The sequence below is a fragment of the Dermacentor albipictus genome, chromosome 3, assembly GCF_038994185.2.
Source record: "Dermacentor albipictus isolate Rhodes 1998 colony chromosome 3, USDA_Dalb.pri_finalv2, whole genome shotgun sequence".
Lineage (NCBI taxonomy): Eukaryota > Metazoa > Arthropoda > Arachnida > Ixodida > Ixodidae > Dermacentor > Dermacentor albipictus.
Genome location: NC_091823.1, coordinates 160,352,961 through 160,368,468, shown reverse-complemented (window position 1 = coordinate 160,368,468; position 15,508 = coordinate 160,352,961). Strand labels below are relative to the sequence as shown.

The 15,508-nt window shown below is 42.7% G+C and overlaps 1 protein-coding gene across 4 annotated transcripts in view; it reads left to right on the top strand.

The window, feature by feature from the left end:
• Positions 1-15,508, top strand: part of LOC139046746 (uncharacterized) — a 201,448-nt gene that overhangs the window by 122,028 nt on the left and 63,912 nt on the right. For all 4 annotated transcript variants that reach the window (XM_070536236.1, XM_070536234.1, XM_070536235.1 and 1 more), the window contains one exon: positions 14,002-14,113. In XM_070536236.1, coding sequence (XP_070392337.1) covers positions 14,002-14,113 — 112 coding nt within the window. The remainder of the gene's footprint in view (positions 1-14,001; positions 14,114-15,508) is intronic.

Genomic DNA, 15,508 nt, shown 5'->3' with positions numbered 1-15,508 from the left:
AATTTTGCTGTCATTTCTAGTCAGAACAGTATTTCTGCATGGCAGCGTTTTAGATAGTGAACGTCGAATGTTAACACTAGATGGGCCAATTTCTACAACCCAAAGCAGAATTCAGTCAAGGTGTCTTCGTGTACAGTTGCAGTCGATTGTGCTCAAGGGTATTTTGAACTCTAGGAGAGCGAGTAGCCGTATGCGAGAGAAATAGTGGCAGAATGAAAAAGTACTTTGTTCGCAAGTGCTTTCTCAACATTATATGCCATTTGTTCTTAGGGAAAGTGCCAACTTGCTTTTTTTCATTTCCTTTATTCCTTACGCGGGCCCAGTATCTTAAGACAATGCAGCGATAAAGAAATTTGCATGTCTTGATGAAAAGATATGGTTCCATTTGAAAGCAAAACAAAAGGAAACCTATTACAACGAGTTCGATCGAAATATCATAAATTCAGGAATCCATAATCGTTTTCTGTCTGTAAATTTATGATTTAGTAGCGAAGAAAACTGTCACCAGAGATCTCGTGGTGCTGCATAATTCGAATCACCAATGCCACAACGCACGAGTTGATGTAATCCTCCCGTGAACTTCCTCTCTGCCGCTCTCTTGACTCCTACAATGTTGGCGTCACATTAAAAGTACTAGAGTTAAAAATGGGCGGTGCCGCTCTTATTTTCTATCCCGCGGTTTTCTCGCCTGCGAAAGCGTGTTATCACTACAAATTACGAATTCATTACTATAAAAGCCTATTATTCACCCCTGCCACGACCTATTTAGCTTCGCGTCTCTTTAAGCCAGGAAAGTGTATCTAATATTGTTTAGCTGTAGGGCCTTGGGGCAACGCTTCTGGAAGTAATTTTCGGTATAAACTTTATCTCTCTTGTCAGCGTTAGAAGTCACCAATATTGACACCAATCCGACAGAGCAACAAATTCTATTGGCGGGCCAGTGAAAAAACTACGCAGCAGTTTCGAAACTACCTCGAGTTAGGTAACACTATAACACAGCCTTGACCTCATGGCATTTCTAAATCTGAAACGGAATTCCGTGCTCGTTTAACGGACACAATATGGCGACTTTTTCTCCCGGATTTGGGTATCTTTCATACCAAAGATTTCTTTGCATATAATCGCGCTCCATGAGATTTGTGCTTGGCCATTCAGTGCAAGGCATTGCATCGCCGAAGAAGATGCTAAAAATTTGCGGCAATGTACAGTGAACTTTCACGTGTTGGCGAAGCCCTGGCCACTCTGTATAATACGCTTTCCTATTGGCGATATATTCACTCCTTTTGCATGGGCACAGGCTAATATCAGAATCGCTATTTTGATGCCATTAGTTATAATTAGCTTGACTGTATTTTTACCTTTTTTAAACCATAGGCATTGCTTCAGTGTATTCAGTAAAAAAATGACGGTCAATGCAACATCCTTACGTGACTGGCATGCGAAAACAAGAGGACTTGTCAATGTTACCACCTTGAAATAAAATGCAACCTTAATCAATCTTGTTCTAATTTGTGTTAAACTTGCTGCATATTTATCTACCCTAATTAGGCCCCTTTAATCCGATTTTGGGATTGTGCCTGGTTGTTTTTTTTTTTTTGTGGTCCATAGCGTCCGTCCGACGCTGTGGCTCTTCACAGTGGCGCTGGATTTTCTGCGTGCCACCGGAAATCCAGCGCCGCGAACGTGACTGATTGTTTTCGCGCCATGTATAATAGCGTGAACCCTCATCGGTGACTTCATGACTGTACGGACTCTGAAAACGCGTGCCTTATTTGCATTCTATGGCGTAAGAGTGGTATCGCTATGTCTCTAATGGGATCGGGCGCAATGTGGTGCTGTTGCTCATGTTTGTTACCAAGCGCTTTCTCACGCCGCTCTTTGTAGCGTTAGGGAGGACTGCGATTCAGCTTGGCTCTTCTTCGAGTCGCTCATGCTCTGGCTAGCCCGAATGCACTGAAAGAAATGCTACCTGCCCATTTGTCCATTTTCACCTCGGGTGTTAGATCACCGGGATCTCCACTAGATGTCAAAGGCTGGCAGCACTATAAGCAAGAAGAGTTAAACCTTTCATGAGGTGAACTTTTGCTAAGAGAATAAAAGAACGGCGCAGTAACGGTGATAACGCCGAGTAGAATCGCAGGCAGTTCGACTCACTGAAAGCGCTAGAGTCGCTCGTGACATTTCCAGGGTCATAACTGCTCGTCCCAGAGCAGTCGCTGGCGCGCTCTTAGGTTCGACAATATGCTGCAAGTTTGCGTGGCGGGAGGTCAACTTAACGCAGCCTTTAGTTTACCAAGAAACCCACCATGGTTGCTTAACGCATTTGGAGTTATTCTGTTGAGCACGAGGTCACAGGATCAAATCCCGGCAGAAGCAGCCGCATTTCCATGGGAACTAAGTACGAACAACGCCCGTGCGCCCAGTTTTGGGTGCGCTGTAAGCAAACCCAGGCCGCCAAAATTATTCTACACCCCGCAGGGGTGTCTGTGTGAGCAGGCGTTTGGCGTGTTGCGTCACCACGTACCCGAGCGCATGAATGTTGGAGCCACCCATGTGCAGCCGTGCACTGCTTAGCCGTGTCTGCGGAAGGGGGAGCCTGGGGGTTGAGCCGATACCGGCGTCTCGGACCTTCAAGGCCTCCCGGCGGAGGCAACACACTTCCTAGGCCTCGGCTACGGACAGACGGTGCCTCCAGACTGATCAACCTGAAGGAAATCGGCAGTCGCCTTTTCCTGGCCTTATATTCAACCTTCGTCTTTCTCCCTCACTATTAATATTTCCTGCCTTCTATTCTCTTCCATTTACTTCCAACATTCCTGGCGGCAAGGGTTAGCCTTGTGAGTCATAGCCGTCATTGATTGTAGGTATTTAGTTATAGTGGAAACGTACAGCTGGCTTTTGCAGGGCCTTACTTTCCAAGTCCTACAGCCCCTTGTTGGGCTGTATGTTGGATAGCTGGCGTTTCTGCCGAAAGATTCATGGCTTGTGCTTTGCCCACGTTACCCGATGGGCCTAGAAAAGGGAGCACACCGAAGAAGTTTGTCAATTTTTTGGTCACAGAACAGAGATTTCCCTCCGCTATCACGTGATTCACAGTGAAAAACAGGAAATAACAGTGAGAGCCATCTCACCGTTCTTTGTGGCAAAATGCATGACATATGCTAGAGGCCCAGGTTACAAAGTTACGAAATTGACCAGCGGTGACCGCCTCTTGGAACTCTGCGACAAGAAGCAACACGAAAAGCTGCCAAATATAGCACCCTTCGGGGAGATTCCATTGACTATTATCCTACACTGCACAGTGAACATCCCCCATGGTGTCATTGCGTACGATGACTTCCTGGTCCTGGAACGCACCGAGATGGAGCTTCTAGGACTAGAGCGACCAGAACGCAATAAATATGAAATGAATCAAGTTGAGACGAGATGGCAAAGAAATCCCAACAAAGCACATTCTTACCTTAGGCTCAAATATACGTCCCGAAACTAACGAAGCATGCCATAAGATCCGTGTTAGGTCATACGTACCAAACGCCCTGAAATGGTTTACATGCGACATTTGGCCATAACTCGCAGAAATGTCGAAGTCGAATTACCTGTGCTATAGGCGGCACACATGAACACTTTCCCGAAAATTGCGAGAATTATCCACACTGTGTGAACTGTGATGGTGAGCACGCAGCAAACTTACGGTCGTAACTCACCTGGACAAAAAAAAGAAGAAAAAGAAATCGTTGCACTTAAAGGAGAGGCACGCAGGTGGATTTCCTGCCTGCCAACGCATACCTTTGCCCATGTAGCGCGTCATTGGGCACCATCACAACGGCTTCCAGCGGCTGTCCGGCCCGCTCGAAGCGAACCGTTGGCGACGCCAACCGGCTCCTCTGCGATTGCAGTTAACGCTGCCGCGCCACCCGAGAGCGATCTATCAACCTCTGGGTTGGTACGTCTCAACAAAGCGCTCACAAGAGTTCAACGCACCACAAGAGGTGATGGACATATCTAGACAAATGGCGCCGCCAGCGCCTAAGGAGCAGGCAGATTTTCGTTATCACTCCTAAAAAGACAAACCTCGCGTCACGCCGCCTGTACAGAGGCCGTGAGTTAATCTTCGTCTCTTAAGCACACAGCCCGAACACGTTTCTCATCATGGAGATACAAATACTTCTATGGAATGACGAAGGCTTTCTTCATAACCTCGACGACATCACAGTACTAATACACAAACACAGTCCAAAGTTGGTGATCTCACATCTGAAACCTACGAACACTAATTTTCTTCGAAATTACCTGATTTTCCGAAAAGACCATGACGAGGCTAAAGCCTCCGGTGTTGTAGCAATAGTAACCGACAAGTCTGTCGCTTGCCGGCAGGTCACCCTTTAGATGCCCCCTGAGGGAGTGCCAGTTCGGGCCATTCTTCTTAATAAATTGGTCATTGTTGTTCCATTTATAAACCCGCAAATCATCATCACGAAAGAACAGACTTTTATAACCTCATTGATCAGGTTCCAGAGATTTACATAAACGCGCAACATTTCAACGCTCACAACACGATGTGAGGACAGTCACGATGCGACGCGCGAGATCGACTCATTAAAAACTTCCTTTTAAACTCCGGTGCGTGCTTCTTCAGTAAGAAGGAACCAGCAATCTTTATCATAATTCATACTCGTCAGTAGACCTGCCGATCGGCCCTCTTCTATCTTCCCTGATTTATAATGGCATGTAATTAAATATTCCTTAGGAAGTGATCACTTCCTTGTAACTATAAACCCAGTAACACAACTCAACTGCCCTCCACATGTCTCTCACTACAAACTAGCCGACACTAATTACGAATGTTTGAAGGAATCCACCTGCACATCACGAGATTTTATAATTTTAGTATAGATGATACAGCATCGTGTTTTGCCGCTTTTGTCACTGATGCAGCAGTAAGGTTCATCCCTCAAACAAGAAGCCATTCATGTGAAAGATGAGTCCCTTGGTGGAGTGATGAATGTAGACAGGCGCGTAAGAAAGCAAAACGAAGCATGGGGCATTCTGCACCGATACCCAAGTATAGAAAACATTATTGAATTCCTACAGACTAAATCACAGGGAAGGCACACGCGACGGTAGGCTAGGAGAACAAGCTGGGAGAGAAACGTTTCTGTTGGGAATAAATTCTGATACACAAGAAACAGAAGTGTGGATTGCGCTAGTACGTGTCTAGTTCCGCCCACTATAGACAGACATTCCTTACACGCAAAGAAATAGAAGAATGCCAGAATCTGGACTGCAGATGCGTAGGTAACGATTTATATAGCCCTCCTTTGCACATTGCTCAGCTTAGAGCAGCATTCAGTACCTGCAAAAGCTCTGCGCCGAGTGCAGACGGGAGCATGTATGACATGATCAAGAACATGCACACGGATACACAAATTACATTGCTCGCTCTCCTTAACATTTGCGCAGCCGAACACCTTCCAATGGCATGGAAACAAGCTATCGTTGTCCTAGTTTTGAAACAGGACAACAACCCATCCTTGGTAACAAGCTACCGTCTCACAGCACTTTCAAGCTGCCTATGTAAGCTTTTCCAAAAAATGATAAATAACCGCCTCTTACACTTCTTTGAATCAAACATGTTTGATCCGTATCAGTGTCCTTTTCGAGAAGGTCAGTGCAAAACCGACCATCATGTGCGCATTGAGACAAACTTCCGCGAGGCATTTGCCCATAAAGAATATTTCTTGTAAGATTTTTTTAGATATGGAAAAGGCCTATGACAGAAGTCGACTGTCACAAGGCGCGACGGAATCATCAGACAGCTATCGGAGATGCGTATCCGTGGCAACACGCTTAGCATAATAGAAAGCTATCTTTCACACCGTACTTTCCATGTTACAATTCCTAATGCTGTATCTAGATCATTTACTCAGGAAACTGGGGCACCGTAGTATGGCGTAATTGGTTGTACCCTTTTTATTGTTAAAACTAACTCTTTACGGTCGTATATTCCACAAAGAAAATTTTATTCATCATATGTCGATGATGTGCAGATTAGATTTACCTCGTGTAACATCGCAGTAGGCGAGCGCCACGTTGAGTTTGGGCTGAACAAAGCCTCAGCATGGGCAAATCGTAGCGGCTTCCAGGTGAATCTGCAGAAAAGCCCCTGCGTCCTCTGTACAAGGAAGATGGGCCTTGTTCCGGAGCCTACTAGCCAGCTCTCCATGGTCAGCGCTTACCTTTGAGCACACAGCACACATTTCTTCGTGTTGTACTTGACTTTAAACTTACATTAACACCTCTAATAAAGTATCTGAAAGCGAAATGTTTGCAAACAATTATTATTTTGAAAATTCTGGCGTGCACCCCACGGGGCAGTGACAGGGGCTACCTAATGAACCTGTACAGGAGCCTGATGCGATCACGTCTGAACTATGATTCCGTCTTATATCAAACTGTTGCTCCAAGCGCAATAAGGAATTTGGATCTCGTGCTCCATTTACCGATTCGCCTGGCCACAGGCTCCACCTGCGAAAAACGTATAAATGCTTCGCATACTTCCTCAAAGTGCCATCTAATGCTGAACACTCTCGTTATAAACCTGTTAATGACTTTACGTCTGCCACGCTATCTCGAAACCGACCTTCAATTAGAAAGTCTTTCTCACTGCACCTGAGGAAGCTGAGCGACGAAATGAACGTCCCACTACAAGTACATCGATTGATGGCCCCAACGAGGCTGTTGTAACCATGGCTGTGGCAACTGATACAATGCGACACGTCCTTTCAGAAGTTACAAAGCACGCTCCAGAGATGCACATGCGTGCGCACTTTCTGGAACTGCACTCAAAGTACTCCTATCCAGAAGTTTATACCGGTGCATCAAAATCACCTAATGGCGTATCTTACGCGGATGTCCGATCCTGCTTCTCGGAATGCAATATTCTGCACGCAGGAGCGAGCATCTTTACGGCACAGGCTCATGCATTGCTCTCGGCTGTAAAACACATAAAGGCTTCAATACTACAAAAAGCTCTCATATTTACCGACTACCCAAGTGTAGTAAGAGCTATAGTGTATTTAATGAAACACACGAATGCAGCAGTGAATTTCTTGTACTCGTGTTTGTGCAATATCTATGCATCTGACCAACATGTCTTAGTATGTTTGTTAGTAATTTTTTGCAAGATGCCGATTTACTGCATGGTATCAGCCCATGATAGTGGTGCATGATAGACTCATGCTATGATAGTAGCGACCTGTGTGGCGCATGTTTCCGGGCCCTTGTGCTGGGGGGCCTTGTATACGCAGTTGTGCTACTTGTAGTGGCATATTTTGTTGCATCGCTTCTTCGTAGTACACCGTTTACCATAGCACATCTGATGTATCTTTGTCTGGATAAATTAAGAATATATTTACGCAGTTTTAAACGAATATCTTGACCCACCGTGGTTGCTCAGTGGCTATGATGTTGGGCTGCTGAGCACAAGGTCGCGGGATCGAATCCCGGCCACGGCGGCCGCATTTCGATGGAGGCGAAATGCGAAAACACCCGTGTGCTTAGATTTAGGTGTAGGTTAAAGAACCCGAGGTGGTCGAAATTTCCGCAGTCCTCCACTACGGCGTGCCTCATAATCAGAAAAGTGGTTTTGGCGCGTTAAACCCCATAATTTTAATAATTTTAACGAATATCTTGAGGCCTTTTTACAGCCGCATGTCGTTATTCATTATTCAGTCAACTATGGCAGTCTATTATCATAGCCTTGGCGCTCTTGGCCACTTTTGGCCCTTGCGCCAAACAAATCCCAATCATCATCACCATCATCGAAATTATTCCGGAGACCCCACTATTCATTCTCATCATCGCTTCTAGACTAAATATTCGTGCACAATAGGCTGCAGGAGTCTACTGTGTCGACAGAAAGCGGTATTTTATATCACAAGGCGATTATCTTATCCTGCCTCATATCAACGACTCGGCAACACAAAAAACCAGTCCCCACATGTGCAAACGATTATGCGCGCGCTGACGATCCTGGCGTGTTCAGCTTCCCGGAGTCAAAGTTGCCGCAGTTCAATATAATGACATACGTGAACGAGCTGTGGCCATGTTTTAAAGACATCGTTTCTTTTTGCGAAGCCAATTTTATTCCACAAACGAAAAAGCGTATCAACAGGAACTACCCATAAATAACGCGAGAAATAAAACAGATGAAAAGAAAGATAAAACGCCGACGGAGCAAACGAAGGAACGGCGACACCCGTAACCTTACCATTACTTTGCAACATAAAATCACAGAAGCCAAATCGCGCCTTCACAACATTACCTTCGTTCCCCTTCCCCCCATTGCGCAGAACCTCCGAAATTCTGACGATACTTAGCTGATAAACACGAAACCATTTCACAACTAAAAATTTCAGATACCATCATTTCCGAACCGAAAGGTATTGCGAAGGAATTGGGCACTTTTTTCCAATCTGTTTTCACGAAACATGCCTCTAACGCCCAACAAGAACCCCGTCCGCTGATAGTGTCCATGTCAGAATTAACTGTAAGCGAAGTAGGCATTTCTCTTTTAGGAAAACTGGATTTGAAGAAGTCTCCCAGCCCCGACAACATTAATAATTCATTTCTAAATCGTTATGCCAAAAATACCTGCGCTAAATATTTACCACATCCCTTGAAACAGCGACGTTACCACAAGATTGGCGCAATGCTAAGAGCACTCCAATTTCCAAATCGGTTCGAAATTATAAATAAATAACTACCGCCCTGTATCGTTAACAAGCGCCTAATCTAGACTACTGGTACACCTAATTTGCGCTATAATATGCCATTCCGATAGTAACAATCTGCTTTACAGCCGACAACACATATTTAGGTTCAGGTCTGTCAACCATACCCCAACTCACTGAGTTAACGGAAGAAATATCTAATGCGATAAGCGATGAAGACCAAATAGACGCAATATTCTTAGATTTTTCCAAGGCGGTTTACGTTGTCCGGCCTCAACATTTAATTACAAATCTCTCAGCCTTCGGTATTATTAGCAAAATAATTTCATGGATTTGCAGCTTTCTATTGAATCGAACACAAAGTGTGGCCATAGATATACATGTCTCGCAGCAACTTGAAATTTACTCAGGAGTACCGCAAGGGTCCGTTCTTGCTCCTATCTTATTTCTTATGTACATCAACGATATCGAGTTGAATGCTCATAGAATGGTCTACGTACGGCTTTTCGCCAATGATTGCGTGGTATACTCAGTTGCACGTAATATAGGACACCAAATCAAACTAAACAATTCACTTCAATCCATCCGTTCATGGTGCGACACATGGGGCATGAGACATGAGTCATGAGACAAGAAAAATCCACTTCATTTCATGTATACTCCAGGAAACACCCCACTCGTGAAATGCAACCGGGTAAAATACTTTGGTCTTAATATCACGTTGAACCTTAACTGGAAACTCTTATCCCCTCCATATGTCAAACCGCTGAAGGTAAACTGTCCTTCTTAAGAAGAAAACTGCGGAACACTCCGCCACACGTCAAAGTAAATGTATTCAATACACTTATAAAACCATCATTATAATATGCTAATTTATTCTGGAGCCCTTATCAAAAACACCTAATTGATAGAGCCTATACAAAAACTGGCATACAGATTCATATGTTCTGTTTATTCAAGGCAGTTCAGTGTATCTGAACTGTTATCGAAAGCACATTTAGAACCACTGGCGCAACGAAGAATAACCTCAATGCTTATTTTATTTTATTTATTCATACTGCAGGCCAACATACTGGCCCATGCAGGAGGGGCAATACAGTTGAGACGTTAATGGCAATGCAAGAAAAATAACATATATATATATATATATATATATATATATATATATATATATATATATATATATATATATATATATATATATATATATATATATATACACAAACAGTGCATGAAAAGTATGCAGCCCATAGCCATGTTACAAAAATCAACATGCTTGTCTTAGCACAGTAACTACACCAAAAAGAACCGACCATTTGAATTTATTTGTGGGTGCAAAACGCTGTGCCAAACAACAATCGGGCACTAAACATAACAAAATACAGGAAATTTCACATAAAATACGAGAAAAATACTTAGAAATACTGCTTATGGTTGGTAAATTCATTTGTGTTTTGTGCCATGGCAACTGCAAAATTCCGCGGTCACGTTACCTACTTGATCCGTTTTTACGCTCATCAAGAACCAACAACACTAAGGTAGTTCGCCAACCTTGCGTTCCCAACGCAAAATCCAAACACAGTTTGCGTCTCGCGCAGGCGCAGTGGCTTCGACGCTATTTCTTTGGGGCCCCAAAACGTTTGGGTCCCCTATTCTAAACCTCTCTAATATTGTTACGGGGATAAATATTATTCATAAATATACATAAATATTTCATTTCGTTTCATTTATTGTACCCTCAGGGCCGAAGCATTACAGATGGGAGTGGCAAAAAAACATTTCTGTGAAAAGATACACTTACACATGGACGAATATAATGTACCAATACAATTACAAATATTCTAATTAACAAATCAAACCAATACAAATCACCAAATTCACTGCTTCCCTCCGCTATCTCGTACTGGAACGACTTACCTAACACTGCTGTACGTGGTAATACTGTAGAATCTTTTGTAACCCAAGGTAAAACCACTCATTTCTGTTCATGATTGCTGTTATTTTACCTTTGTAACCACTTCTACAAGTGGCGTCAAAGCCTGCAGTATGTTCAAATAATAATAAAAAATAATAAATACATTTCGCACCTCAAAATGAGGTCCTGGGTATGGTGTGAAAGATCCCATAAATTAATTTCTTTCGGTTTCCAGAGAAAGCAAAACATCTAGATGTTGACAATGAAGCCGTCGGCCCGAATAGCAGTCAATCCATCCGAATCATTCAATATACGATGTGCCCGAATACCCAGATAAAGAATGACTGGCACTTGCTTACTCATCATCATGCATCATCATCATCATCATCATCAGTCATCATGCATCTCCACTAATAGCGTCTTGCAAACTGTCTGGGCATCAGTTACTCTTGACCATCAGAAAATAATATTCGGCGTATGCTATCGTCCTCCTGTCTCTCCACGCTCATTTACGAACGACCTTCATGACGAACTTAACATAATGCACACCAGAATTCCATCGGCTTCCTTGTTTTTACTACGTGATTTTGACTTTGCGAATATTTCTTGGGTTACCCAGCCTCTCACCCTATCTCAATTTTCATCCGATGCCAGTGATTTTGATTTATGCTCTGTTTTTTCACTTACCCAATTAGTCACTAACGCTACCAGAATCTCTGTCAACATAGCCAACACTTTAGATTTGATCCTAACCAGTCGAGCCGACTTTGCTTCAGCCATCACCATTTACTTAACATAAATGATCACTCTGCTGATTTTCAACATTAACACTGCCTGTCCTAAACCTGCAAGAAAGAAAAAGACCATACTAGATTATATTAGAGCAGACTTCGATGCCATTAACAATGAATTACCCGCCGCGGTTGCTCAGTGGCTATGGTGTTAGGCTGCTGAGCACGAGGTCGCGGGATCGAATCCCGGCCACGGCGGCCGCATTTCGATGGGGGCGAAATGCGAAAACACCCGTGTACTTAGATTTAGGTGCACGTTAAAGAACCCCAGGTGGTCAAAATTTCCGGAGTCCCCCACTACGGCGTGCCTCATAATCAGAAAGTGGTTTTGGCACGTAAAACCCCATATATTATTATTATTATTAACAATGAATTATCAGTGTTTACTCAAAACTTCTTCACAAACATTAACGAACGCTCTGTGCAAACTGACTGGGATATGTTCACGGCCAAAGTTCACAAACTAACTCAAAACTATGTTCCAAGACGCACCATCACTTCTAATCCTCAAGCCCCATGGTATACCGCCCGTATAATACGCCTACCTAACAGAAAAATGCGCCGATATCGTACAGCCAGGCTATCACAATGTAACGCACACTGGGACGCATACAAGACTGCCGCTGATGCCTATATAACTACGCTTAAGCAAGAAAAAGATAACTTCCTCTCTAACAATTTACCATCGATGCTATCTACCAACATTAAAAAATTTTGGCGCGTCATCAACCTGCATACCGAAGAATCTATTAACTACACTGACGTGTCAGGTGACCCTATTCCGGGCTCATTTATGCGCACCAGAACTTAACGAAACCTTTGTTCTGTACTTCTCGCGCAGATCAAACACCAAACATACCGTTCCACTCCGGTATAATTTCCCAACTATGCCTCAAATTTTAATCGATTCATCTGGCGTTGCTAAACTTATTGATGCCCTAAAACTCATTCATCGCCAGGTTTTGACTGCATTCATGCTAAATTTAAAAAAATACAATTGTCTACAGTTCCTTAATACTAACAAAGATATTTCAGCAGACTCTCGATAGTTCCACTCTGCCAACACAATGGAAAGTCGGGAAGGTGGTTCCATTATTCAAGTCAGGAAATATAACATCCCCTATAAATTATCGCCCCAACTCTCTCACTAGCACTTGTTACAAACTATTAGAACATGTAATCTTCATTAACCTTGGGAACTTTCTCGAGTCTAATTCATTTTTTACACCCACACAGCATGGCTTTCGTAGGTCATTTTCTTGCAAAACACAACTTGCCAGCTTCACTATCAAACTTCTCCATATTTTAGATGGCGCATCAGAAGCTGACTGCATTTTCCTAGATTACTCGAAAGCATTCGACAGGGTATGTCGCCACTTATTGTTTTTAAAGCTAACCCAACTGAATATCGACTACAATGTTCTGAAATGGATTGAATACTTTATTCTTAACCGATCGCAGTTCGTTTACAATAATGATTTTAGCTCACCTTTCAGCGAAGTTTACTCGGACGTGCCACAAGGCTCAGTGCTTGGACCCCTTTTATTTCTTATTTACATCAATGATCTCCCTTCCATTGTATCATCTAACATTCTTTTGTTTGCTGATGAATGTGTTGTTTTCCGCGAAATAAAATTCCCCGACGATGCTAACAGTGTTCAGCGTGACCTCTCTAACATTTCTCTTTGGAGTAACGAATGGCTTATGAAACTTAATACTAAAAAGTGCAAAATTATGCGAATATCAAGAAGTGCCAACTCTCCGCCTGTATACTACCTAAATAACGTTGCGTTAGAAGCGGTTACTTCATATAAATACCTGGGTGTTCTTATTTCTGCTGACCTTAACTGGACGCGTCATATTAAATACATTACTAACAGAGCTAACCACATGTTGGGCTACGTGCGCCGTAACTTCTCCAAAACTTCTTTGATATTACTGCTTTATAAAACACTAATCCGTTCTAATTTGGAATATGCCGCCGCGATATGGGATCCGCATCATGAAAAACTGATAACTTTACTTGAGGTGGTTCAAAATAACCTGCTCGTTTTATTCTGTACAATTTTAACCGTACCGCAAGTGTAACAAGCATGAAAGCTAATCTTTCGTTACCTCTTCTAGCATCCCGCCGGCCAACAATTCGTTTGAGCCTTTTTCATAAACAATACCGTCACCCCATGCTACGCGATTCCCTCATTTAGTCCCCCAGATACGTGTCAAATCGCATTGACCATCGTCACAAAGTTGGCATTAAAACATGTAACACTAAAACTGCATTTCAGTCTTTCTTGCCTCGCACATCATGCGAATGGAACCGCCTTGCCGCAGATAACTGATAACCAGCATTTTCGTTCTGCACTAACTCACATTGTATAACAGGATGATGATAATACTTGTTCTGTAATATGCATTGTATATATTTATGTATTTCTGTTTTGTAACCACTCCCCTCTTTAATGCCTTTGGCCCTGAGGGTTCAATAAATGAAATGAAATGAAGTACGAATGGAGCTCACTAGTATTGCATTGCTGATTGCCTTGATTTACTTTTCACCGTGCAGGATTACAAGTATCGTCATCATTTTGACCACAACAGACGTTAAATCGCTTCAAGTGCAACCGTCGACTGCTCGCGACACTCACTGCCTTTACCACTTCACCGAGCCTACATTGGTAAGTGTTTCCGCAACCAGTACGTCCGTATGTATTTGGCCGGGTGTTAAGATTTATATTTTGCTTTAACTACACCACGACTTCTATGCCCCTGGCACTCGCAGATGTGAATAAGGCAGACGGCGATGTAGTGCGCCACTAAGTTAAGACGACAGAATTCAAAATTATCGTCATCAGTAAAAACTTGAAGGCAGGAGATTATTTTCTAGTAAAGACAACCAAATTTGAGACACCTCGCCCGGTGTCGAACAGGTGTTGCAACCTGGCCAACTGTTCCTTGCCTAATAAGTAAAGCCACTCCGCCGTCGCGTGCGTTTGTGACTGTGTACAGGGGCCATTAGGGTATCATGATCCCCAATAGGCAAGTCTACATTTTGGGTATCTGCACTGGCTTTTTCCAACTATTGTCTGCAAACGCAAGCTACAGAATAATTCCCATGTCGTTTTCTCATGCTATGGTTGATAAAAGCTGAATTTTATGCTATCATTGCAAATGTGCCATGTCACAGTCACAGTGAACACCTTTTTAAACAATACAACATACCTACAATCTACTCTCTATACAACCGCTCTCTCCTTCGTATATGGCACTCAAACTCAAACTCTGAAAACAGCGTATTTAAAAAAATTGCTTGTCTGCAAAGAAATACAGCTACCTATATTACCCGTCACGGAGAATATTGGTCTATACCCCCTTCAAGAACCAACTACGGTTTGCAAATGACGAAAAATAAATTATCCAGACTGCCTAATACATTACTTGACACTGGCATTGACATCATTAACATAACACGGTCAGAACTGTCGTTACTTATCAGAACCTTCTCCTAAATAATGAATCAAGCGTAATTCCTTTTTCACCTGTATTCACATGTGTGTCTTGTTAATGTTTGTAATGACATAATTTTTGGTCGTCCTTTTCTTTCACTTAATTATTCCAATAATAATCAACCATCGAATCTTTTCACCTTTAATTATGCATCGTCAAGTGTACGAGATTTTCACTTTTATTTATGTATTGCCAAGTGTATGTAATGTGGTGGTGCGTACTATCTGCATTGCTTTTATTTGTCCTTATCCCATTTCTTTGTTCCTTGTTTCTTTGTTCCGTCATAGAAAATTCTCTTGATTGATGATTGTAATTATTATTTATATGTAATGTTCTTTGCGTACGGTTGATTGCGCTAGTCACTGCCACCATGTAACACGGGGGCTAAGGGCACCTCAAAGCTGCCTCAGTGCAGCTTTTATCTTTGCCCCCGTCATTGCATTTTAGCAATGGAAACAAATAAATAAAGAAATAAAGAAATAAATAATGATAAGGCGGCACTCAGTATTTGTGTTATGCGGAGTAATTGTTTTCATATTAAAGTTTTCAACGAAAACCATAATACA